Raw genomic sequence first — 27,135 nt, forward strand, 5'->3', positions numbered from 1 at the left:
ATGGACCCGCAAGCTGTATCTGTGAAGCCGGTGCCGGGCGAAGAAAAAGGGCAAGGGGGGGTGGGTAGCGGGAAGTGCTGCAAGGTGACCGTAGCCACCGTCCTTGTGAGCGCAGTCACTGCTGTGTCTGCTGGGATCCTAATGGGTGAGTCCCTTCGGAATAGCAGCATCTCTGTCTTGGCTACCCGTGGGGAATTGTTTGGAGTGAGCTGAGCTCGGGGCAGATGCAAACCAATGTCCTGAAAACCCGGGGAAAGCACGAGGCGGGAGCGAAGTGACTTCTAAAGGTCAGAAAAATCGTGCATAATCCCAACAAAGCCCTGAAGCAGTTCAGCGGTGATTGCGAAGCTAGACAATTACCCATATTTTACTGTACTGTGAATTTTATCGGGTTGTCAAAAATAGGCTGATTTTGCCCTTGTTGACCAGAATTTTTAGTCATTAGCATTATTTTATTATTAAATATTTACTCGAGGATAAAGATGCCCACATTTCCTACACAGTGGCAACATTTTGTTACATTGCCACCAGGGTGCGGAGAACTCTGGTTAGCGTATCAAAATTGTAATTCTGGCTGTGTATTAATCAATTTTAACGATGTTTATCTGCTGGCCAAATGACCATAAATAAATAAAAGAGTATCTTCCTGATCACGGAGCTTAGCTACCCATGCATAAAAGGCTAACGTCAGTGGCGGGGAGTGAGTAGAAGACAGGTTCTCCTTCCTGCATTAAAATGCTAGTGAGCGAGCTGGCCTTCGGTGTCTTTATTGTGCTTTTGTGGGAGCTCTTATCGGAGGGCTGTTTTAGTTTCTTGCAACCCATGGACGATTTGCACATGTGCTGTCTCATTCGCATCCAAATGGTGTTGATGTGGTCAGGCTGGCCTTTTGTTGCCCCACAGTCAGGAGCGTGGCCTCAGAAAGCCCACTTTTCTTTCTTCACAGCCTTCCATTTGAAACAAGAGTTCCTCTCGGAGCATCTGGTGGAGCTACGAGGGATCCGGTACGACAGCAGCCTGCAGTTTCAGGACTCTGACTATCACCGCACGTTGACCCCTATCCTGGAGAGGCTGGTACGTTGACCCCTCTGGGAGAGAAGCGTCATGCCTCTTTCCTCCTAAAATGTCATGTTTTGGGATTACTCTAAAACAGTGCTTCTTAAACTGTGGGTCACAACCCCATATGGGGTCGCGTAACTAAAAGTGGGGGTCGTGAAAAATTTGGCAACAGTATGAAAATTCGTCTTTAATAAATAGTAAAATTATATGTATACCCAAGAATTGTTTTAAAATAAATTTCTTTATGATTTATTATCAGTAAATGTTTGATTTGTATGCCTATTTTATATACTTATATACCCGCGGTTGCGTAAAAATTTATCGGGTGATAAGGGGTCGCAAGTGGAAAAAGTTTAAGAAGTCCTGCTCTAAAATATGTGTAAGAAACCTTTTCTGGTTTCCTCTGATGCTTCCTGGCTAGGAGCTCACTCTCTGCACCTTATTTTTTTATCTTTTAGTTTAAAAGCAGCTTTCAGAACTCAACCCTGGAAGGAAGCTGTTTGAGATGCTCCATCTTGCAGTACAGGTGGGTCACACTGGGCCCCCATCCGCGCATGGCTATGGGCCAAAGCTGATGCTGCACCTGAGATGAGGCCTTTGTTTGAAACGGGTCAGGGCTCTATAACACAAGTTTAAACCATCTTTTGCTTTAGTTAGGTGAGTAGTATTTAGTTAGGGTGAGTAGATGTTTCTCATGAGCTAATTAGCACTGGTCTGGGAAGGAACCTCAGAATCACAGACATAGAGTTGGAAGGGGCCATACAGGCCATCTAGTCCAACCCCCTGCTCAATGCGGGAACAGCCTAGAGCATCCCTGACACAAGAGGCCCTCTTCTGATAACACACCTGCTGTTTGTGAGAAGCGCTGGCCTGAGAGTGGAAAATTACAGGCTGTCCAGGTTGAGAGAACAAAATGGATGTTAAAGAGACAAGATGGCTTTTCCGTCTCGACACCTGTCTTCCTCTGTATCTGTTTATCAGTATGGAAGGTCATTATTTCCTTCCCACACATGCACAAGAACTTGGAGGGCGCTTTCACACATGCCGAATAATGCACTTTCTTTCCACTTTCAATGCACTTTGCCACTAGCAAACAATTGCTAAAGTGCATTGAAAAGGGATTCAAAGTGCATTATTCAGCATGCATGAAAGCATCCAGAGTGATGTCGTCCCTTCTCCCCAGCTTTTCCTAGCTCTGAAGAAAACTCCCTTTTTCCACTGGCAGGAAAAGCAATTCCAGTGTGATCGTCCGCTTTCGCCTCTGGTTCTCCAAGCAGCTGCTCAGCCCAGGCTTAGAAGAAGAGGTGCTCAGGCGGGGGCTGGCAGCCACCCTGGACAAACAGGGGGTTCCTCTGGCTGCCTACGGTATCATTTCTTCAGCCGTCCTGACAGGTGTGGTCTGCTACATCCCATATATAAAGTGTGAGGGGTGAGCGGGGAGGAGGGGCTTGTTCCATAGACATTGCAAGTCTGTGTAAACTCATGTGATAATGGAACAATGTCAATACTTATCATTTGCGTAGCGCTTTTGAGTGTTTCACAGTGCTGCACAGACGTTATTCTGTTGTGATCCTTACATCACCTTGTAGAGTAGGCTGGAAGCTGAGGCTGAGAACAGTTTGTCTAAGGCCACATAGAAGAAGAAGAAGAGTTGGTTTTTATATGCCAACTTTCTCTACCTTTTCAGGAGAAACAAACTGACTTACAATCTCCTTCCCTTCCCCTCCCCACAACAGACAGCTTGTGAGGTAGGTGGGGCTGAGAGAGTTCAGAGAGAACTGTGACTAGATCAAGGTTACCCAGCTGGCTTCATGGGGAGGAGCGGGGCTCATGTGGAGGGTGGAGAATTAAATGCAGTTCTCCAGATTAGAGACCACCGCTCCTTCTAACCACTACACCATGCTGGCTCTCCAATAATGAGTGGAAATTTGAGCAGGGAAACTTTGTAATGCATTGCTCGCTCTTTAATCCACATACCACACTGTCTCCATCAGTGGAGGAGACTTTGGAGTGTTCCCCTAGCTGGCTCTTAACTTTCTGCCCCATGGCAGTTCCTATTAAATGTAGAAAGGCATATGTGGAGAAATGCCTTCCACCCTAGAATCCACCTCGACATTTTATTAATTGGCACTACTCTCTACACAAGCCCCAGAAGCTACAATGCTAATGAGACTGGCAAAAGAAAAACTACATGAGATGACTCAGATCTCTCTTTCAAGGATAAAGCCTCCCAGCTTGTAGTTATGCTAATTTGTCTGTCCCACAGTAAGAACAAAAAAGTTTTAACATTTGACACTTAAAAGGGACAGAGACTTGGACAGCCAAATGACTACAGTAGTTTCTTCCTCTTCAGGCAGGAAGACCAGAACAGCCCCAGAGGGGGATGGACTACCATGGGGAGTTTATAAGTTATCAGGATGTGAGAAAAAAACACCCTATCTTTTACGTTTTGGCTTTTGACCAGGGAGGAACAAGCCTTTACCTAGGATTCTTGTAGGTTATCTGGGCTGTGTGACCGTGGTCTTGGTATTTTCTTTCCTGACGTTTCGCCAGCAGCTGTGGCTGGCATCTTCAGAGGAGTAACACTGAAGGACAGTGTCACTGTCCTTCAGTGTTACTCCTCTGAAGGTGCCTGCCACAGCTGCTGGCGAAACGTCAGGAAAGAAAATACCAAGACCACGGTCACACAGCCCGGATAACCTACAAGAACCAATGAACTCTGACCGTGAAAGCCTTCGACAAGCCTTTACCTAGGATCTCCATTTTGTCCACATGGTAAGGGACTATGGGGAGAAGACCCAATTCTGAGACCTATAGTAATGATGGGCTTTTAAATGCTGTGACTACGAGAGTTACCAACCTTATCCTAGCAACAACGATGCTAGAATAAGTATAGAGTTTAGGGTGAGAGGAATGTGTATTTTCACTTTTTCTTTGGAAAACAGCAAGAGTCCACTAGCACCTTAAAGACTAACAACATTTCTGCCAGGGTATAAGCTTTCATGAGTCACAGCTCACTTCTTCAGATACCATTGTGATCCACCTTTTCTTTGTATCCTTGCTCAGCCTGCTGCTTGAAGACCCTTGTACTCTTTTTATTTTTTGTTTATTGAACTTCCTGATATTTTGAATTCTTGAAGCTTGATCTCTGTAAACACGCCACACCTGATTGATTGTGCTATCTAAAGAGTGGTAAAGGGGAGAGGCAGTTGGTGAACTTGCCATCTCTGGAGCATGATAGCTCAAGATTGCAAAGGTGTGATAGATCGTCCCTGCATTAGCTAATGTGAGCAAAGCAGGAGTGGTGGCAACTATGCGGAGCCTCCAAATGGCAACATGGATACAGAGTATTAGAGGAGCAAAACCATTTAGAACAGGAATGTCAAACATACAGCCCGCAGGCCAGATCTGGCCCCTTGAGAGCTCTTATCTGGCCCACGAACCAGCTAAGGCAGCCGCCCCCCCAACCCCCAGTCCCAATCAGGGCTGGCAACGCATGGCTCCGCCCAACCAAGTGACATTTATTTCATATCCAGCCCTTGTAAGAAATGAGTTCGACACCCCTGATTTAGGAGATACTCTCGGATTTGCTGGTGGCAGCGGTTACTACCCAGATAGAAATTTCGACCTCCCGGGACCCAAGGGAACAGGGCTTGCAAGTCCGTTCTATTAAAGAGTGCAAATGTCTTGGGATAGCCTAGAGAGTCTTCACTCAACACCCAGTGATCTTCTGGAGCTTTCTGACTCTGGACTTGTACCTAGAGCAAGAAAATGCCCCAGGCTCTGCGTTGGCAATCTCATGCCAGCCCTTCTCTCTGTCTCTTGCAGGGCCACGCAATGTCTCTCCTGCTGGGATCATCCTAAAATCAGGTAAAGCAGCATTTCACTAATTGCTTGAGGGCTGTGGCTTTCAAAACACCGCCAAATTCTTCCGCCAGACAATTCGAATTTTCAAATTTTTGTCTATCTGGAATTTTGTGACACCTTGAAGAGCAACAAGTGGATCATGGTACAAGCGTTCACGGACTAGGCTCTGTTGGTCTTTAAAGTACAGCAAGAAATTCCATTGTTTCTATTGCAACCAAAAGTAAGAGGGCTGATCCTTTGGAATTTTAAGTGATTTGTGTAGACTCCACACACACACACACACACACACACACACACACACACACACACACAACATGATTGAAACCACCTACTGAGCCTTCTCTTAAGATGGAAACCCCAGCCCCAAACCCTACGGGCCTAACTATGGTCTTTTATGCCTGGCTATTTCACTCGCCATCACCCCTCTGACGACTTTGTGTCTTTGTTTGGATTATGCACGCCATTTGCGACCATCAGAGGTCGCCTCTCTCTTCCCCTATATTTCCCCCCGTTTTGAGGGACCTGTTTTATCCCAAATTTGAAAACGCGGGGAAACGCAGGGGGAGATTGAGGCAACCTCTGACAGTCGCAAACAGCATGCCTAATCCAGACAAAGATCCGAAGTCGTTGGAGGGGTGACGGCGAGTGAAACAGCCATACATAAAAGACCTAAGCCTTTTCTGTTATCCTCACATCCATCCCTGGTCCACCAGGAAGACTTTCAATCCAAAGTGCCTTGTAAGTTCCTAGGTATGCAGGCATCTGACTGGGATCATGAGGAGAGGGGACTTCAGCCTTCTCGCTCCCCCACGCTGTTTTCCCAACCTGAAATTGTTGCTGTGCTTGCAGGCAGCTGTGCTGGGAACGCCTTTGCCTGCCATGACGGCCAGTGTGTGGCCGTGGAAAACGTGGAATGCGACGACCGCCGGCACTGTCTGGACGGCTCCGATGAGGCTGAGTGTGGTTTGTCGTTGTTTGTTGTTGTTGTTTGGGCTGCTGAGGTTTCAGAGCGTGGGCTGATTGAGGAGCCTGGGTTGTGGGTGTTTGTGTCATTTTGTATCGTTATCACAAGTTCAGGGGTAACAGGAAGTTAGGAGAGGGGCTGCAACTCAACAGTAGAGCACCCGCTTTGCTTGCAGAAGGTCCCATGTTTGATCCCTGGCATCTCCGGTTAGATGATTTCAGGAAGCCAGTCTGGAGAAGGCCTGAGACCCCAGAGAGCAGATGCTGGTAAGAAGAGAATACAAATGAGCTAGATCCAAGCTTCTTAAACTATGGGGTCGCGTAACTGAATGTGGGGGTCACAAAAAATTTGGCAACAGTATAAATTTTGTTATGATTTATTATCAGTAAATATTTGACTTGTATACCTATTTTATATACCTATATACCCAGGGTCGCATAAAAATATCTCGGGCGAAAAGGGGTCGCAAGTGGGAAAAGTTTAAGAAGTCCTGAGCTAGATGGTCACAGGGTCTACATAGGGGCAGCGTCATAACTTTGATATATATTGGGGGATGAGAGGAGGTTGGGGCATCTCAGCAACATAATCCTCGTTCTATCACAAATTTCAAAACCGATCTCCTTATCTCAATTTGGAGATACTTTTGTATGAAGAAGGTTGGTTTTTATACCCTGCTTTTCTCTACCTTTAAGGAGTCTCAAAGCGGCTTACAATCACCTTCCCCTCCCCTTCCCACAACAGACACCTTGTGAGGTAGGCGAGGCTGAGCGAGTTCGGAGAGAACTGTGACCAGCCCAAGGTCACCCAAGTGGCTTCATGTGTAGGGGTGGGGAAACCAACCCGGTTCACCAGATTACAGTCCGTGGCTCCTGTGGAGGAGTGGGGAAACAAAGCTGGTTCACCAGATTACAGTCCACTGCTCTTAACCACTACACCATGCTGTAGGGGTGTGTTGCTCTCTGCATATTCTCATAGTTTGGCAAGAAGACGAGGGTTTTTTTTCCAGCCAAAAGATGGCAAAACTCATACATCAAAGCTGGGAATCTTGGGGGTTTAAAAGCTTGCAGCTGGCCACTTTGAGACCTTCAGAAAGAGAAAAGATTGGATCGGAGTGTTCAGGGTCCCGAATTTCACAGCAAGGTCCTTTTCCTCCTAGGTCGAGCAGTGCTCCTTACACCTTTCATTAGGGTTGCCAAGTGCCAGGTGGCGGGCAAGCCCCCGCCAATCCACCTGGCTGCCCGCCGACCAGCTGAGGGTCGGCAGGCAATGTGTGCATGCGCGCCTGCCAACAGCAGTAAATCAGTTCCAGTTTACAGCCGGAAGTGCTGCATCGTAAGAGGCCTTTTCCATTCAAACTTGGGAGTTTGAATGGAAAAGGCCTCTTGCAATGCAGCAATTCCGGTTGTAAACCGGAAGTGATGTAATCGCGTTGGCGCGGCTGCGCGATCCCCCCTCATCTCCACTCTAAAAACCTCCCGCCGAAGGACAGAAGGGACCTGGTAAGCCTACCTTTCATCCCCCCACCCATCTCTCTTTCAGACTGTGGCATTAGGCCTGCCCTGCAGATGGCTAACCGGATTGTTGGGGGCTCGGAGGCCTTGCGGGGGGAATTCCCCTGGCAGGTCAGTCTGCGGGAGAATGGCGAACACTTCTGCGGGGCGACCATTCTGTCAGCGAGGTGGCTGGTGTCTGCTGCTCACTGCTTTAACGAGTAAGCCAGGGGCAATGTCCTTCTTGGTGTGCTAGGCCGGATGTCCTGCATTCAACGCTCGGTCCTCTGCCTCTAGACACGCGGCAGTATCCTTCTGAGTTCAGGCCACGGCTGAGGAGGAATAATTGGAGAGCGCCACCAGGGTCATCTAGTCCACCCCCCTGCACAATACAGGAAATTTACAACCACCTCCCCCCCACGCACCCCCAGTGACCCCTACTCCATGCCCAGAAGATGGCCAAGATGCCCTCCCTCTCATGATCTGCCTAAGGTCATAGAATCAGCATTGCTAACAGATGGCCATCTAGCCTCTGCTTAAAAACCTCCAGGGAAGGAGAGGTCACCACCTCCTGAGGAATAGGGTTGCCAGGACAACATGGTGGAACATTGGCTCCTAGCCTCCCTTGCTGGGAAGCGGTGTCTCACAACAGTCCTCCATGGGTGCTGGGTGTGCAGTTTGGAGTTGTGGAGCATCTTCTTTGCAGGCAGAAGGGCCTGGTTTCTCTCATCTTAAAGCAGTGGCTCTCAACCTTTTTTGCTCCATTCCCCCCTTTCACCATTGTTCAGAATATAAATCCCCCCTTCCCAAAATAGTCTAACTAAAAAAAAAAAAAAAAAATACTGCAATTTTACAGATTGTATATAATCTACAGGACAACACACTCTGCTGAATAGTGGTCCCAATCCCCCCCCCGAACCCTAAAATTCCCCCCCCTTGTTGAGAACCCCCATCTTAAAGGATCTCAGATAACTGGACTGGGAAAGACCTTATTTGCCGGAGGCCCTGGAGGTTGGCTGTCAATCACAGTAGTCTAGAGTGACCAGTGGCTGGGGTTGCCAACCTCCAGGTGGGGCCTAGAGATCTCCTGATGACAGAGATCAGTTCCCCTGGAGAAAATGGCTTCTTTTGCAGGGTAGACTCTATGGGTTGCCAGGTCCCTCTTCTCAACCGGCGGGAGATTTTGGGGGTGGAGCCTGAGGAGGGCGGGGTTTGGGGAGGGGCTTCAATGCCATAGAGTCCAATTGCCAAAGCGGCCATTTTCTCCAGGGGAACTGATCTCTGTCAGCTGGAGATCAGTTGTAATAGCAGGAGATCACCAGCTAGTAACCTGCAGGTTGGCAACCCTACAAATCTTGCTTCTTTGGGTCGGTGGACCTGAAGAAACAGGGGGCACGTGGGTATGTGGAAAGAGAACTGGGAGTTTTCAGGGGGGGGGAGGAATCAGTAAAAATGCCTTCCCCTCTCCCACACAAGGGAAAGGCTGTTTTGCTGGAGAACCTCGCTGATGTGTTGATGGGAACTGAGTGGTACCATAAAACCTAAGCTCAGGACACTTCCCATCTTGCCCTTATCTGGAGACCGTGGCAAACATTAAAGACTGAGCTATTTTTAGCTACATGAATTTTGCGGACTCCACTGTGACTGCCAAAGAGATTTTATGCTGGCTGAAGAAGCCAATGTATATTGGTGAAAACACTATACATCCGGAAGGTGTTCCCGGGCTCCGCTCTGAGCTTCACTGGGCATATTTCAAACGTTTGATACGTGGATTTGCAATTTGTGGTCCAATCGATACTGTTCATTATTTGAGGCTCACAAGCCCCTTGCTAGTAGACTTCTCCGTCCTCCCTTGTGGACTGCTGTTGTTTTGTGTGGTTTTTGCTTATGTTGTTGAAAAAACTTTTGTTTGCACATTCACATTACTGTTACAATGTTTGTATAATTGTTGAAATACACAAATGGTTGTTCATTGGATTCTATTGAGTATATATTGGCTTAGTACTGGTTCTTCTTAGCAACTACCTGGCAGTTGGCAACCCTATCTATGGCAGGGGTGTCAAACATAATGCCTGTGGGCCCGATCCGGCCCCTTGAGAGCTCTTATTCGGCCCGCAAGCCAGCCGAGGCAGCCGCCACCACCACCCACTCTCAGTCTAGCCTGGCAAGGCAGGGCCCGGCACCCCCAAGTGGCATTTGTGTCATATCCTGCCCTCGTAACAATTGAGTTTGACTCCCCTGCTCTATGGCATTGTACTCTCCTGATGTCCCCCCGACAAATCTCCGGGTATTTCCCCACACAAAGCTGGCAACCCTACCAGTGGTCTTACTCCCTAGATAGAAGGCAGTTTAGGCTGAGGACCTGGAGCTCCGTATTAAGAAGAAGAAGAAGAGTTGGTTTTATATGCCGACTTTCTCGACCGCTTAAGGCAGAATCAAACTGGCTTACAATCACCTTCCCTTCCCCTCCCCACAACAGACACCCTGTGAGGTAGGTGGGGCTGAGAGAGTGTGACTAGCCCAAGGTCACCCAGCTGGCTTCGAGTGTAGGAATGGGGAAACCAACTCGGTTCACCAGATTAGCCTCCGCCGCTCATGTGGAGGAGTGGGGAATCAAACCCTGCTCTCTAGATCAGACTCCACTGCTTTGAAGGCACCTTAAGGTTCAGTCTCTGACATTTACAGTGCAATCCTATGCAGCCATATTCCAGTCAAAGGCTAGTGAGACAAATGAAGAGACTGGACCAACGTTGCATAGTATGGCACCGTTAAAGGACCCTGGGTATCAGGAAAGTCCTTTCCCTGTCTGAGCCCTTGGGCCGCCACTGCCAGCCAGAGCAGGCTGTGCCAACCTTGATAGGCTGGTACTGTTTAATTTGCTCAGAAGCTATCTGGGATTGGGGATGAGCAGCGAAGTGGTCAGGTTTGCAGCTGACGCCAAATTATTCAGCAAAGAGAAAAATTATGACAAATGCACGCTAATAAAAGCATATTAAGCTTTTGCGAGACAGAGCAATTTTGGCAAACGGAACCACTGCCAAAATTCCCATCCAACCACAATTATCCGATTACAGCCCCTTTCAGATATTATCCCCATGCATACTGGGAGGCTGGCGAATATTCATAGCGAGAGCATGCTGCCGCCAATACACACAGCTCCCATGCTGCCTGAACAGGGACACCACATGTCTTTTGCACATGCACGTAGCTCTGGTAAGTCTGAACCAGAACCCTGAAAAATCTAATAGTTGATTCATGTGTGCATGCATGCAAAATATATACTGCCCCCCTGTTCAGACAATAGGGTAGATGTGCCGACCAATATCAGCACACTCCTGATACGTGCGGTTGCCAGTCTCCCAGTAAGTAAAAGGTAAAGCTCCCCTGTGCAAGCACCGGGTCATTCCTGACCCATGGGGTGACGTCACATCCTGACGTTTCCTAGGCAGACTTTGTTTACGGGGTGGTTTGCCAGTGCCTTCCCCAGTCATCTTCCCTTTACCCCCAGCAAGCTGGGTACTCATTTTACCGACCTCGAAAAGATGGAAGGCTGAGTCAACCTTGAGCCGGCTACCTGAAACTGACTCCCATCGGGATCGAACTCGGGTCGTGAGCAGAGCTTTTGACTGCAGTACTGCAGCTTACTGCTCTGCGCCACGGGGTTCGCTAGTACATGTAGGTATAATATCTAAAAAAGGGTTTTGACCATCAACAATCGGTCTCCACACTTGGTTCCAAGTTTGCAACGTACACGTCGTTCTTTCCACTCTTTCCTTTGGGCAAGCTGTTCCCCATTTGGGTTTTTTCCCCAGCAGCCTCTGGCCTTGTTCCTGAACAGGCGGCGTGACCCGCAGCCTTCTCCTCTTGTAGGCTTCAGGACCCCGGCGCCTGGACAGCCTACGTGGGCAGCATCTGGCTGACCAACACCGGCAGCAACCCTGCCAAGGCCAGCGTGGAGCACATCGTGAGACACCCCTCCTACAACACCGAAACGGCCGACTACGACGTGGCCCTACTGCATCTGGCTGACCCCCTGGCCTTCACAAAATTCATCCAGCCCGTGTGCCTGCCGGCCGCCAGCCACATCTTCCCTCCGGGCAAAAAGTGCCTCATCTCAGGGTGGGGTTACCTCAAGGAGGACTTTTGTAAGCAAAACCCATGGCCTGCTGGGTGAGCCAAGTGGACGGGGGTTGGCAGAGGGCTCGGAAGGGGAAGTCTCAGGGGATAAACCCTCGCTGGGAAGCTCAGGCTCTTAGCCTGGCCCACCTCGCAGGGGGGTTGTAGCAAGAAGCACCTTGCCTGGATAGCAGAGGTCGCAGTCCAGCAGAGAGTGCAGCAGGTTTAACTTATCTGGCGAAGGGAGCTTTGGCTGTCCAAAGCTCATACCCTGAAATTCCTGTTGGTCTCTAAGGTGCTACTGGGCTCAAATGTATCTTCCTTTTTCCTTTTATATCCTTTTTTTTTATTTCAGGCTCATCTGACCAGAGGTCTTGAGCACAATGTTAGAAATAGTAAAAAGGTATCTTCCACTGCAGATAGGGTTGCCAGGTCCCCCCTCCTGATTGTTGGGAGATTTTAGGGGGCAGGGCTGGGGCTGCTGCGCACACGCGATGGAGTCACTTCTGGTTTTACTTCTGGAAGCGCCGCATCGCCCTGGCTGATTTGACACTCAAAGCCCCAAATTTGAGTGTCAGATTGGCCGCAGCGATGCGGCACTTCCAGAAGTAAAACCGGAAATGAGGTCATCGCAAGCTCACTATCGCCACTCTGGAGGGGCTGGGTGGATTAGCGGGCAATGGCCCACCGAAACCACCCACCTGGCAACCCTAACTGCAGACCAACACAGTGACCCTCCTGAAACTATCTTCGTTGAATTGTGATTACAGACTATAACTACGTTGACTTTGACACCGTTTTTCAAAAATTAAGTCAACTTAATTTCAGAAATGACCTTGGAATGTAAGTCGCCTGTTGTAAATGCGGGGAAGTACAGTGAGACTGGGCCAAAATCATATGATGAGTCTGTAAAAACAGTGGAACGTGAATCCACATCTCAATCTGTCTCTCAGGGTTCTAGTCCATATTGGTAGAACAACAAAAAGGGGGTTAGAAATGCTTATAAGTGCAGTTTTGGTGGTCAATTCTCCCAACGTTCCTAAGGAGTTGAAGCCTCATCTATGGTGTGAAGGAGGAAACATCAGTCTTTCACTCCCATACTTATTCCATGAAGAATTTAATCCTGCGGAAATCATTGCCACAGGATGTGTGAAAGGACTCTATCTTACTACTATATTACATGGCAAAGGGGGGTTAAGCCCCCCATACTTTTTCTCCAACCTGAATGGGCCTTCTTTGCCCCACTGGGAAGACTTAACATGTAGCCCACCAATATATGCAATTTTCCCTGTCGTCTCCCCAGGGACATTTCAGGTTGCAAAAACAGCGTGGGGAGTCTGAATCCCCTTCTACCCACATACGGTGGCCCCAATTCAGATCTGGCCCCCCATGTACCCAAGAATTAATTTAAAGAATGGATGGGTGCTCCAAACAAAAAAATGTCGGATTTTGATATCTTGGACCTGGGGATGACCTGGGAACTCCGTAACAAATCACCCATTTCTGTCTCCTCTGCCTTCATTAAGAAGAGAGAAGAAGAGTTGGTTTTTTTATATGCCGACTACACCAGCGTGGTGTAGTTGTTAAGAGTGGTAGTTTGGAGCGGTGGACTCTGATCTGGAGAACCGGGTTTGATTTCCCCATTCCTCCACTTGAGTGGCGGAGGCTAATCTGGTGAACTGGATTTGTTTCCTCGCTCCTGCACACAAAGCCAGCTGGGTGACCTTGGGCAAGTTACAGTTCTATTAAGAGCTCTCTCAGCCCCACCTACCTCACAGGGGGTCTGCTGTGGGAAGGGGATTGTAAGCCAGTTTGAGTCTCCCTTAAGTGGTAGAGAAAGTCTGCATATAAAAACCAACTCTTCTTCTTCTACCACTTAAGGAAGAATCAAACTATCACCTTCCCCTCCCCCAACAGACACCCTGTGAGGTAGGTGGGGCTGAGAGAGCTATGACTAGCCCAAGGTCACCCAGCTGGCTTCATGTGTAGGAGTGGGGAAACCAACCTGGTTCACCAGATTAGAGTCTGCCACTCATGTGGAGGAGTGGGGAATCAAACCCAGCTCTCCAGGTTAGAGTCCACCGCTCTTAACCACCACACCGGCTCTCTGGAGAACATGGCTTTAATTACCGCAGGAGTGGATAAAAGTGTGGCCTAGTGGAGAGTGAGATCCTGGCCCCTTGTTGTTGGGGTTGTGAGTGTGGACTGAGACCTGTCGGTCATTTTCTCTCCCCCTCCCAGTGGTGAAGCCAGAGCTCCTCCAGAAGGCCACGGTGGAGCTTCTGGACCAGACCCTCTGTGCCAGTTTGTACACCAACGCCCTCACCGACAGGATGCTTTGTGCCGGCTACTTGGAGGGGAAAGTTGACTCCTGCCAGGTATTCTTGGGGTTGTGTGGGCCCTTCCTACCATTCACAGGGAAGTAGGGTTGCCAACCTTCAGGTACTAGCTGGAGATCTCCTGCTATTACAACTGATCTCCAGCCGACAGAGAACAGTTCACCTGGAGAAAATGACCGCCTTGGTAATTGGACTCTATGGCATTGAAGTCTCTCCCCTCCCCAAACCCCACCCTCCTCAGGCTCCGCCCCAAAAATCTCCTGGTATTTCCCAACCCGGAGCTGGCAACCCTACAGGGAACCCCCAATGAATGAAAATGGCTGTCCTCCTCCTCTGCTCTTTCGTAGGGCGATTCCGGGGGTCCGTTGGTCTGCAGAGAACCCTCCGGACGCTTCTTCTTGGCAGGCATCGTGAGCTGGGGGATTGGCTGTGCAGAGGCCAAGCGCCCTGGAGTCTATACTCGGGTAACCAAGCTCAGGGACTGGATCCTTCACACTATGGCCACGTTCACGCCTCCGACGACCATCCCGACGACTGTTTCCACGATGCCGCACAACACTTCCCTTCCCGAGGGGTCAAGCACCATCGGCGAGCAACGCCCCAGCTCCAGCACTGCCCCGAGCAGGCCGTCCACTGCCACGAGCAGGCCGGTGACGGTGCCCCGCCTCCAAGGTATGAGCCACTGTATCACGCCAAGGGTCTAGGGTGACGTCCCTCCGGGGCCGGGACTGATGCGTGGGCTTTGTCGCTGTGCAGAGTGCGGCCGGAGACCGGCCTTCTCCAAGCCTGTCAAAATTGTGGGTGGACTAGACGCCTCCCGAGGGGAAGTGCCTTGGCAGGTCAGCCTGAAGGAGGGGCTGCGGCACTTCTGCGGGGCCACCGTCATTGGGGACCGCTGGCTGCTCTCAGCCGCGCACTGCTTCAATCAGTAAGTACCACCTGTTGGGGTCACTGTGGGGGCCCCCCGAGGCTTGGCGGTATCTGCTTGGCATGCAGAAGGTCCCAGGTTCTATTTCTGACGTCTTCAGTTAAAAGAATCAGGGGGCAGGTGATGTGAAAGACATCTGCCTGAGACCCAGGAGAGCTGCTGCCAGTCAGAGCGGGCAATACTGGCCTTGATAGGCTAAGTGTCTGACTCTGGAGACATTTCGTACATTCACTGACATAATCCACCAAGCTGCCAAGGCACAGCCCCAATTTGCAGGGATTACCTCCTGGGGAAATCCTGCATGCAGCCAGAATGGCCCCCGTCCTGTCGGTAGAATCCCGCATCTAAAGCTTTTGCTTGTGGGCAGAAGTGCCAGAGTGCAAAGTGGAGGAGAGGGTGGCGTATGTGTGCATCTCCTCGGGAACTGTATCCAAAGCTGGAGACGTTGGTCGAGGTTTGTACACATGAACACATGCAGCTGCCTTATACTGAATCAGAGCCCTGGTCCATCAAAGTCAGTATTGTCTGCTCAGACTGATAGCAGCTCTCCAGGGTCTCAGGCAGAGGTCTATTCACATCACCTACCTGCCTAGTCCCTTTAACTGGAGATGACAGGGATTGAACCTGGGACCTTTTGCATGCCAAGCAGATGCTCCACCACTGAGCCACAGCCCCTCCCCTAAAGCAAGCTCTGTGCAAGCTCTGCCTTTGCCCTGGAGATGCCGGGGATTGAACCTGGGACCTTCTGCATGCCAAGCAGATGCTCTATCACTAAGCCGCAGCCTCGCCCCTAAAGCAAGCTCTGCCTTTGCATGGCCTCATCCCCACTAATGGAAAAACGTGTGCTTGTGGTTTTCATGTCCACTTGCTGGTAGCACCAAGCCAGAGTACATCACCGCCTACACAGGCGCCACTTTGCTGTCGGCGGTGGAGAGCAGCTCCGTGAAGGTCAGCGTCAAGCGGGTGGTGCTGCATCCCTCCTACAACCCTCTGCTGCTGGACTTCGACGTGGCTGTCCTGGAGCTGGCCAGGCCCCTCCTCTTCGGCAAATACATCCAGCCCATCTGTCTCCCGCTCGCCATCCATAAGTTCCCCGTGGGCAAGAGGTGCTCCATCTCCGGCTGGGGCAGCGTCCGGGAAGGCAACAGTAGGTGACGGCTACTTACCCGACCGGCCCCTGGCAGAATAGGGTTACCAGGTCCCTCTTCACTACCAGCGGGAGGTTTTTTGGGGAGGAGCCTGAGGAGGGACTTCAATGCCATAGAGTCCTATTGCCAAAGCAGCCATTTTATCCAGGGGAACTGATCTCTATTGGCTGGAGATCGGTTGTAATAGCAGGAGATCTCCAGCTAGGACCAGGAGGTTGGCAACCCTATGGCAGAGCCATCCAAGTGGGAGGCGTGGGGGTGGGCCAAATCTGTTGCTGTGGGTGGGAGACTGTGTTGGGTTGTACCCCTGAAGGATGTTCCCTGTCGGGTATGTTTGTTTTTAAGGTCGTTTATGCATGGGCGTTTTACCTCAGGTTCGTTGCTAGCTAGCCCCACACTTCCCTGTTGGGAGTCTGTGTACCAGCAGTCTCCAAGCTCAAATCAAGTCCCTGCCCCTTTAAATGCTGCTTTGTAATTGGCTTACTTAGTAATGCTTACTGTGAGAGAAAATGCCCCGCCCAAACCCAATTGCTGCATAAAAAAGCATTTTAAGAACAAAAGACAAAAAGCGGAGTAATCTGAAGAGGGGGGGAAAGAAATCCAAGGCTCGGTTTTAAAAAGCCCTTCTTCTGCTCAGAAAGAGCTCCAAGGAAGCAGGAAGCATTTGAATCCCCGCCTTTTTACACACTGCTTTGAAATTGGTTGTGAGAGAAACCAAGTTTGCGTGTCCTGCGCTTTGCCTTATGCATGGGGATTTCACCCTGGCTGAGTTCAGGGGAGAGGGAAGAATCGGGTTAACAGAGGAACGGGAAGGTCTGGGACTTGTGAGGGCTGGCAGCGAGGTCATCTCTAGCAGACTGGAAACTCATGCATAACTCCAAAGAACAACCGAGACAGACTGGGGGCAACCCTGAGTGAAAGTACCCCAGGAATACAATTTTCAGGGGCATTTGGGGTTGTCACAGGAAGCAGTAGCCAAGATGGTCTCGATCTGTGGACAGAAGTCCATGCACCCCAGAACTGCTAAGCAGGATCCAACCCCTTCAGTTAACATTTCTTACAAAATGAAATGTATTTTATTAACATTATTTAAAGAGCCTGCTTCATATTAAGATGCCTGCACTGCTTTTCCTCCTTGCTTAAATATCTGCTTTAATCCCAAAGCAAGGAACTGGATTTCAGAAAGAAGGAGAATATGAATTGGAACATTTATGGTAAATGAAGGTTGTGTTGCAGACCAAATTTAAGTCTCGCCTGGATCAAGCCACGGTTTTCAGGAAGTTTATTTCTCTAAAGCCATTTGAATTCAGACCTTGAAAATCCATTAAAATGTCTGCAGCAGGGGTGTCAAACCTAAGGCCTGAGGGCCGGATCCGGCCTAGGGTTGCCAAGTCCCCTCTCTCCTCCGGCGGGAGGCTACGGGGCTGCGGCTGGGATTGCACACGCGCGTGTGCACCAAGGTGGTTTACAACCGGAAGTGCCGTCTTGCGAGGGGCTTTTTCCTCTTAGTTTGAGCGGTAAAGCGGCACAGAAGCGGTAAAGCGGCACATGCGCATGCATGTTTGCCTGCCGACCCTCAGGTGGTCTGCGGGCAGAGGGGTGAATTGCCAGGGGTTTGCCCGCCACCACCGGGCACCTGGCAATCCTGATCCGGCCCCTTGTGAGCTCTTAGGCTGGTGAGGCATGGCCTATCCAAGTGACATTTTGGTCAAATCCGGCCCTTGTAGCAATTGAGTTTTGATACCCCTGGTCTACAGGATTTGTGTCTTTGTAAAATGAAAGGTCCGGGGCGGGGTGGCGGGGGTGCCCCCCTTTCCCCCACGGGTGTATGCATTTTGCCCTCCCTCTGTGGCCTGCAGCCACCAAGCCCGAGAACCTGCAGAGAGCCTCCGTAAGCATCATCGACCAGAAGACCTGCAACGTCCTGTACAACTTCTCCCTCACAGAGCAAATGATCTGTGCCGGGTACCTGGAGGGGAGGGTGGATTCCTGCCAGGTAAGGATCAGTTCCATCCTTTCCAGAATCATTAGAAGCCCTCTTCAGGGTCGGGGTGTGTTAAAGCCACAACCGCTGGGCAATAGGACATGGCTTGATTTTGTTCCATCAACTTCCTTTATACTCCACCTTTCTCGTCAAGGCTCAAGGTAGATGACAAAATATAAAAATCAGTTCAGACAAACAGCAAAGGCCTTCAAAAGCCAACGCGGCAGGACGAGGATCACAGAACTGGAGAACGAGTCAAACAAAAAAACTGTCCGAGGCAATAAAGAGCCAGTGTGGTATAGTGGTTAGGAGTGACGGACTCTGATCTGGAGAACCGGGTTGGTTTCCCCACTCCTCCACATGAAGCCTGCTGGGTGACCTTGGGCTAGTCACAGTTCTCTCTGAACTCTCTTAATCCCACCTACCTCACGACGTGTCTTTTGTGGGGAGAGGAAGGGAAGGAGACTGTAAAGCGATTTGATTCTCCTTAAAAGGTAGAGAAAATCGGCATATAAAAACCAATTCGTGGTGCAGTGGTTAAGAGTGGCGGTTTGGAGCAGTGGACTCTAATCTGGAGAACCGGGTTTGATTCCCCACTCCTACACATGAGCCAGCTGGGTGACCTTGGGCTAGTCACAGTTCTCTTTAGAGCTCTCTCAGCCCCACCTACCTCACAGGGTGTCTGTTGTGGGGAGGGGAAGGCGATTGTACCTTAAGTGGTAGAGAAAGTTGGCATATAAAAGCCAACTCTTCTTCTTCTTCTCTAGGGTGACTCTGGCGGACCCCTGACATGCGAGGAGACGCCTGGTGTGTTCTACCTGGCAGGGCTGGTGAGCTGGGGGGCCGGCTGTGCCCAGCCTCGGAAGCCGGGGGTGTACACCCGGATCACCAGGCTCAAAGGCTGGATCCTGGACACCATCTCACCCCACCCCAGCCCCACCCTCACATCCACCGCCAAGACCGTGGCTGGCACCACCTCCAGCTTACCCGGCACTACCCAAACGACTAGCCAGATAGCCACAGATCCAAGCACCAGCGCTCGCACCCTATCTACACCAGTAACAAGCACGCCAAAGATGACCCAGTTCCCAGGTACCTGTGGGGATGCAAGCAGACTCTTAGAGGCATGTCAGTCCCACATGGGTGAGGGCATGTGTGCATGGGGTGCGTGTCTCTGGTCCAGATCTTACCCTCCCAAATACAGGGATTTGCCCATTTGCAGTGCAGAATGGAAAGCCACCAGCTGCTATCAGGCAGGATCTCACACCCTTCTCTCCTCCACACGAGACAATCCAGAATGCCACATGCAGAGGGAAGCTGCCTTGCAAAGTGCCACATGCATAGAGCAGCTGCTCTGCAGAGACGAGAGCCAAGCTGCAGTTCTAAAAAAAAAATCTAGTCCAAATCTCAGGCTCGGGAAGAAGGACATTTCCCCCCCTCCCACCCCTGCTCTCAGTTGTGTGCAGGAAGCTCAGACCTGCTTCATAACTCAACAGGCCACAATAATCAGCGGTGACCAGCAGCTTATGAATCTTACTGACCTCAGGAGACACCCCACCAAAGGGATGTTGTGCCAGCAAGCCCCACAACTGGGAAAGGTGCCTGTCAGGTTGCAGCAGGGCCTGGCCTTGGCAGAGTCTACTCAGGAGTCAGTAGGGTTGCCAACCTCCTGGTAGAAGCTGGAGATCTCCTGCTATTACAACTGATCTCCAGCTGATAGAGATCAGTCCATCTGGAGAAAAATGGACGCTTTGGCAATTGGACTCTATGGCATTGAAGTCCCTGCCCTCTTCAGGCTGCGCCCCAAAAATTTCCCACCAGTGGCAAAGAGGGACCTGGCAACCCTACTGCTACCGGACACGAAGCTGCAAAGTCTAGGGAAGCACAGGAAGCCAAGGAAGAAGGTGGTGCGACTCCCTTTGCCTCCCAGACTGAGGCCTTCAGGGATAGTCCAGTGTTGGCCCCATGGCAGGCACTCCCACAGTCAAGGGGGGCAACAGCAGGGCTTCACAGTGGGTGACGGTTCTCCGTTCGCCTTAACCTGCTGTGCAAACTGCTCCCCCAGCTGTGCCGTGCACCACCACTACTTTCAAGTGCTCCAGCAAAGTCTGCATCGGGAAAGCGAACCCCGAGTGCGACGACGTCGTGGACTGCAGCAACGGCCGGGACGAGTGGAACTGCAGTAAGCGCCCCCCCCCTGACCCCGCTGCACCGTCCTTCCCCTCTCCTTTCCACTACACCACTAGCTGTGTTGTAGTGGTTAAGAGGGGTGGTTTGGAGAGGTGGACTCTGATCTGGAGAACCGGGTTTGATTCCCCACTCCTCCACCTGAGTGGCCGACTCTGTTCTGGTGAACCGGGTTGGTTTCCCCGCTCCTACACATGAATCCAGCTGGGTGACCTTGGGCTAGTCACAGCTCTCTTAGAGCTCTCTCAGCCCCACCTACCTCACAGGGTGTCTGTTGTGGGGGAGGGGGAGGGAAGGTGATTGTAAGCCAGTTTGAGTCTTCCTTAAGTGGTAGTGAAAGTCGGCATATAAAAACCAACTCTTCTTCGTCGTTGTCTTCTTTTTCTCCAGCCCCAGATGTATTTCTAGAGCATCTAATCTGACCAGCAGTCCCTTGTGCAACCCCAATTTGTAGTTGTTGTTGTCAAACACCCCTCCCAGCCACAGGGGTTGGATCCTGCAGGTCTGCTTCTGCTAGCGGTGGTGCTTTTCTGCATTTCAAGAAGCCCCTGAGGCCAACAAGACCCTTCTGAATCAGGGAAGGCTCTTTGTGCTAGAAACGAGCTCCACCGCTAATAGAACAGATCTGTACCTGCAGAATCCACCACCTGGTTGTGAAAGAAGATTGGATGAATCCTTGGGCAATCAGTTTCTGATGGCCTTTCACCACACTTGCCCAATGGAACCTCCATGTTCAGAGGCAATTTACCAGGATGCTGGAGGTGGGGAGGTGGGCCCTGCCTTGTTCTGATCCAGCCAGGCCCTTCTGTTTTCACACTGTAGCAATCCATTGTAGCAGCGATGAAGTCTGGTCATAGCATAAAATGCCGGAATTTAAGCGAAAAGCTCGATTCTGACCCATCCCGTCTTCTTGCCCCACTCCTCTGTATTGAAACATTAGGAAGAATTTCCTGACAGAGCGGTTCCTCAGTGGAACTGGCTTCTTCGGGAGGGCATGGGGCTCTCCTTCTTTGGAGGTTTTTAAGCAGAGGCTAGATGGTAATCTCTCAGCAATGCTGATTCTGTGAACTTAGATCAAGAGAGGGAGGGCAGGGAAGGTTGCATAGAATCATAGAGTTGGAAGGGACCACCAGGGTCATCTAGTCCAACCCCCTGCACAATGCAGGAAATTCCAAACTACCTGCCCCCCATATCCCCAGTGACCCATACTTTGTGCCCAGAAGGTGGCCAAGATGCCCTCCCTCTCATGATCTGCCTATGGTCATAAAATCAGCATTGCTGACAGATGGTCATCTAACCTTTTCTTAAAAACCTCCTGGGAAGGAGAACTTACCACCTCCCAAGGAAGCCTGTTCCAGGGTTGCATCAGTGTTTGGCTCTCGTGGCCCAGGGAAATGCCCATTGCCACTTTGGGGTCAGGAAGCAATTTTCCTCCAGGCCAGATTGGCCAGGGATCTTTGAGGATTTTTGGGGGGGCATCTTCTGGGCATGGAGTAGGGGGTCAGAGGGTGTGTGTGCATAAGGGGTGGGGAGGTAGTTGTGAATTTCCTGCATTGTGCAGGGGGGGTTGGACTCGATGACCCTGGTGGTCCCTTCCAACTCTACGATCCTGCCCATGGCAACCCCTCCCCACCGAGTTCTCTCCCTCGCAGCTTGCGGCTTGATCCCCACGACAGCCTTCGGAAAGATAGTGGGGGGCAGCGGAGCGGCCCGTGGGGAGTGGCCATGGCAGGTGAGCCTGTGGCTGCGGAGGAAGGAGCACAAATGCGGGGCAGTCGTGATCGGCGAGCGGTGGCTGCTTTCGGCAGCTCATTGCTTCGACATGTGAGTGGGGCCTTGGCTGGGCTGGGGGAGCGGATCGCTGCGGCTTAGCCAGGTGGAGCTCCTCCACTTTCCATGCATGCGCACCCAAAACCTTCCACCCCACCTAGTTGGGAATGCGCCATCCCTGTTGGTCGTAGCAACCTGGGGTACTCTTCCTTTCTTCCCAAAACATTCAGGGGTTGTGCCGAACTGTATAAAAGGTAGAGAAAGTCGGCATATAAAAACCAGATCTTCTTCAGCCAGTCCAAGAATTAAACTTCTGCTAGATTTCCCTCAAAGCAGCTTCTGTGCTAACTTAGGCCCTCTCTTCCAGTTACAGCGACCCCAAGATGTGGCTTGCCATCCTGGGGACGCCGTTCCTGAGTGGCCTCGACGGACGAGTGGAGAAAATCCACCATATCCACCGGCACCCGTTTTACAACGTCTACACGCTGGACTACGACGTGGCCCTCCTGGAGCTGGCCTTCCCGCTGCGTTACACCAGCACCATCAAGCCCATCTGCATGCCGGACAGCTCCCACATCTTCAGCGAAGGGGCGCGGTGCTTCATCACCGGCTGGGGCTCCACAAAGGAGGGCGGTAAGGATGGGGTGTGTGTGTGCTTGAGAGCAACGTCTGTGCCCAGGCTGCAAATACAGAAGCGGATCCACAAACACCCAATAGCTACATTTCACATGCAGGCAGGGCCGGTGCTACCATTAGGCGAACTAGGCGGTCGCAGACTTCGGAGGGGGGGCAGAACTGGCCTGAGGGGCACAGTTTTAAACAGGTTAGTTTTTTTTGGGGGGGGGGAATGCAACTGACAATTTACATTTTTTATTTTAAGATATGCTGCAGTACTGCAGTTAAAAGCTCTGCTCACAACCTGAGTTTGATCCCAACGGAAGTTGGTTTCAGGTAGCTGGTTCGAGGTTGACTCAGCCTTCCATCCTTCCAAGATCAATAAAATGAGTACCCGGCTTGCTGGGGGTAAAGGGAAGATGACTTGGGAAGGCACTGGCAAACCACCCTGTAAACACAGTCTGCCTAGTAAACGTCACTCCATTGGTCAGTAACGACCCAGTGCGTGTACAAGGGACTGCCTTTACCTTTACCTACCACAATAGTGCTATGGAATATAATTAATTATAATGTCTTATTAAAAATTTTGTAGGAACGCACCGGCTTTTATTTTTTCCACAAGACATGTTTTTGAAAATTGGTTAGCAATAGGGGGCACGTGTAGTTAGCCTTGCCTAGGGCACAAAAAAGACTAGCACCGGCCCTGCATGCAGGCGATAATAAAAACAAACAAACCCACAAAAAACTCCAGTTTTAGGCATCCCAAATTAAGGAATTTACGTGCAAAAAAAGCAACTTGGGAAGAACTGGCAGTCAGGTGTTCTAGGGCTGGGGATCGCTCATGATGGGTAGCCGTGTCAGTCTGTCTGTAGCAGTAGAGAAGAGCAAGAGTCTAGTAGCACCTTAAAGACCAACAATATTTCTGGCAGGGTATGAACTTTCGTAGCCAGTTGGTATAGCAGGGAGCCAGCTTGGAGGAGTGGTTAAGAGCAGTGGACTCTGATCTTGGGAACCGGGTTGGTTTCCCCACTCCTCCACATGAAGCCAGCTGGGTGACCTTGGGCTAGTCACAGCTCTCACAGCCCCACCTACCTCACAGGGTATCTGTGTGGGGAGGGGGAAGGGAAAGTAAGCTGGTTTGATTCTTCCTTAAGTGGAAGAAGAAGTCAGCATATAAAAACCAACTCTTCTTCTTCTTCAGCTCATGTCTTCAGATATCTGATGAAGATATCTGAAGAAAAGAGCAAGAGACTAGTAGCACCTTAAAGACTAATACAATTTCTGGCAGGGTATGAGCTTTTGTGAGTCAGATTTAAGAAGTGAGCTGTGACTTTCAAAAGCTCACACCCTGCTAGAAATTTTGTTAGTCTTTAAGGTGCTCCTGGACCCTTGCTCTTTTCTAGGGCTGGGGATTCTTGATAAAACATTCACAAGGCTTGAACCGCTTTTGCAAACATTCACAGTCTAGTAACAGTACGTTATATAGGGTGAATGCTACCCTTATCCTGCCACTCTGCTCAGTGAAGTTTTCCAAGCCTTCCCCCCAACTTGAGTTGGCTCTTCTATTGAAGGAAGAACCACTTGAGTTAGGCTCCTCGGAAGATGATTGTATCCACCCCACTACAACGCTTTCACTTCTCAAAGCACTTCACATTCACTGTCTTCTTGTAATCCTTACAAGAGAGCCAGCGTGGTGTAGTGGTTAAGGTGCCGGACCAGGATCTGGGAAACCCAGGTTCGAATCCCCACTGTGCCGTGGAAACTTGCTGGGTGACCTGGGGCCAGTCACACACTCTCAGCCTTGACCCTGGCAAGGATTTGGAAGGGAGACCTCCAACGAATACCCGGGTCCTGACGCGGAGGCAGGCAATGACAAACCACCTCTGAACGTCTCTTGCCTAGAAAACCCTACAGAGTCGTCGTAAATCCAATTTTTTTGGATGGCAAAAAAAGTCCTTACAAACAGCCCTTTAAGGTAGGCAGGCACTCCCTTTGTCTAATACGGCAGATAAACTGAGGTTGAGTTTGTCTTGAAGAAGGAGTTGGTTTTTATATGCCGACTTTCTCTACCACTTAAGGGAGACTCAAACCGGCTTACAACCACCTTCCCTTCCCCTCCCCACAACAGACACCCTGTGAGGTAGGTGGGGCTGAGAGAGCTCTAACAGAGCTGTGACAAGCCCAAGGTCACCCAGCTGGCTTCGTGTGTAGGAGTGGGGAAACAAATCCAGTTCACCAGATCAGCCTCCGTCTCTCATGTGGAGGAGTGGGGAATCAAACCCACTTCTCCAGATCAGACTCCACCGCTCCAAACCACCACTCTTAACCACTACACCACGCTAGCTTGGAGGAAGTCTTTCAGCTGAGGACCTCCTCGATCGCATGCCCATCTCAGCTGCTCTGCCACACAGGCTTCTGCTCACAAGCACCATCTTGCCCCTCCTGCCTAGGCCTGATGTCCAAGCACTTGCAAAAGGCTGCTGTGAACCTGATCGGAGAGCGAGACTGCAAGAAGTACTACCCCATCCAGATCAGCGGCAGGATGGTGTGCGCTGGCTTTCTGCAGGGCACAGTCGACAGCTGCTCGGTGAGGATTCTTTCCAGGATCAGAGGAGCATGCCTATGATATTAGGTGCTGTTGAACACAGGCAAGATAATGCTGCTGCAGTAGTCTTGTTTGTGGGCTTCCTAGAGGCACCTGCTTGACCACTGTGTGAACAGACTGCTGGACTTGATGGGCCTTGGTCTGATCCAGCATGACTTTTCCTATGTTCTAAGCCCCTGAGACTGATCAAGCACTATGGGAAAAAACCTCCCTTTCCTCAATCCCATAAGAGATTAATTCAGATTAGCGACAACTATACTGAAGGAATACAGTATATTCCCTCTCTCATGCTAGAATCTCTCTCATAGTACTAGAATCTGCTGAAGCTAGTGGGTGAGAGATTCAAAACAGACAAAAGGAAGTATACTGTGTCCAGTGCTGGGCTCCACAATTTAAGAAGGATGTTGACAAGTTGGAGTGTGTCCAGAGGAGGGCGACCAGAATGGTCAAAGGTCTGGAATCCATGCCCTATGAGGAGAGACTTGGGGAGTTGGGTTTGTTTAGTTTGGAGAAGAGAAGATTGAGGGGAGACATGATAGCCATGATAACTAGTTTGTTTAGTTTGGAGAAGAGAAGGTTGAGGGGAGACATGAAGGGATGTCATGTTGATGAGGGAACTAGCTTGTTCTCTGTTGCTCCAGAGATTAGGACACGGAGTAATGGATTTAAACTAATAGAAAAGCGATTCCACCTAAACATTAGGAAGAACTTTCTGACTGTGAGGGCTGTTCGACGGTGGAATGCGCTGCCTTGCAGGGTGGTGGAGTCCCTGTCTTTGGAGGTCTTTAAGCAGAGGCTAGATGGCCATCTGTCAGGAGTGCTTTGATTGTGGGATCCTGCATGGCGGGGGGAGGGTTGGGGTCACTGGGGATGTGGGGGGAGGTAGTCACTGGGGATGTGGGGGGAGGTAGTTGTTAATTTCCTGCATTGTGCAGGGGGTTGGACTAGATGATCCTGGTGGTACCTTCCAACTCTATGATTCTATGATTTCTTCACATAATGCAGTTAAATTGTGGAACTCCCTGCCCCAGGATGTGGTGATGGCTGCCAACTTGGAAGGCTTTAAGAGGGGAGGGGACATGTTCATGGAGGATAGGGCTGTCCATGGCTACAAGTCAAAATGGATACTAGTCATGATACATAACTATCCTCTCCGGTAACAGAGGAGCATGCCTATTATATTAGGTGCTGTGGAACACAGGCAGGTGGGCTGGGGATAGATCACGATGGGTAGCCATGTTAGTCTGTCTGTAGCAGTAGAGAAGAGCAGGAGTCTAGTAGCACCTCAAAGACTAAAGATGCATCCCTGTTCTCTCCATGATCAGAGGAGCATGCATATTATATTAGGTGCTGTGGAACACAGGCAGGATGGTGCTGCTGCAGTCGTCTTGTTTGGGGGCTTCCTAGAGGCACCAGGTTGGCCACTGTGTGAACAGACTGCTGGACTTGATGGGCCTTGGTCTGATCCACCATGGCTTTTCTTATGTTCTTATGAGTCTGGCAAGCACCCTCTCCTTCCCTTCCTAGCCAGGCAGTACTCCGAACACCAGCTGCTGCTGGCCGCCGGCAATCTCCCCTCGCCTAAAAATGCAGTCAAGCAGTAAGCCAATGCTGCAGGCACGGCCCTTACAGCTGGCTTGTTCTGGTCTGTGTTAAATCGGGCTGATCGGGATCGTGATTCGGTGAGGGCAAGGAAACGTCAGTCAGCGAAGGGAACAGCTCAGCTGGACCAGAGCTGCACCCTGCAATCAACTGAGGAGTCCATCCAGCGCTCTAAATTTGCTTCTCTGTTTCGCAGGGCGATGCAGGCGGACCCTTAGCCTGCAAAGAGCCCTCGGGGAGGTGGTTCCTGGCGGGCATCACCAGCTGGGGCTACGGCTGCGCCCGGCCTTTCTTCCCCGGCGTTTACACAAGAGTGACAGCGGTGCGGGGTTGGATCAGGCAGAATCTCAAGGTGTGAGCCTCCGCGCCACTCAGGGAGAAAAGACGGCGACGTCCCAGGACAGAACAAACCTGCGCAGGAGCCAGGGGGCGTCCCGTCGCACGGGCCGTTTGCGGCCGAT

The 27,135-nt window shown here is 50.7% G+C and overlaps 1 protein-coding gene across 1 annotated transcript; it reads left to right on the forward strand.

The window, feature by feature from the left end:
- TMPRSS9 (transmembrane serine protease 9) lies at nt 1–27,052 on the forward strand. The gene is made up of 19 exons (XM_056844683.1): nt 1–145; nt 947–1,074; nt 1,518–1,585; nt 2,285–2,451; nt 4,888–4,929; nt 5,776–5,889; nt 7,430–7,601; nt 11,251–11,525; nt 13,738–13,874; nt 14,183–14,491; nt 14,594–14,763; nt 15,639–15,910; nt 17,771–17,907; nt 18,663–18,987; nt 19,961–20,077; nt 21,735–21,906; nt 22,220–22,485; nt 24,918–25,054; nt 26,871–27,052. Exons 1-19 carry the CDS (start codon nt 1–3, stop codon nt 27,030–27,032), a joined length of 3,315 nt encoding a protein of 1,104 aa, XP_056700661.1. The 3' UTR covers nt 27,033–27,052.
- The last annotated feature ends 83 nt before the right edge of the window (nt 27,053–27,135 follow it).

Source organism: Euleptes europaea, chromosome 2, assembly GCF_029931775.1.
Source record: "Euleptes europaea isolate rEulEur1 chromosome 2, rEulEur1.hap1, whole genome shotgun sequence".
Classification (NCBI taxonomy): domain Eukaryota; kingdom Metazoa; phylum Chordata; class Lepidosauria; order Squamata; family Sphaerodactylidae; genus Euleptes; species Euleptes europaea.

Excerpts from the sequence above, each read along its gene's own strand:
- TMPRSS9 (XM_056844683.1), top strand. The coding sequence starts at position 1 with ATGGACCCGCAAGCTGTATCTGTGAAGCCGGTGCCGGGCGAAGAAAAA. Across the intron at positions 21,907-22,219 it reads GCAGCTCATTGCTTCGACAT|TTACAGCGACCCCAAGATGT; the intron begins GTGAGTGGGGCC and ends CCTCTCTTCCAG. Across the intron at positions 22,486-24,917 it reads GGGCTCCACAAAGGAGGGCG|GCCTGATGTCCAAGCACTTG; the intron begins GTAAGGATGGGG and ends CCTCCTGCCTAG.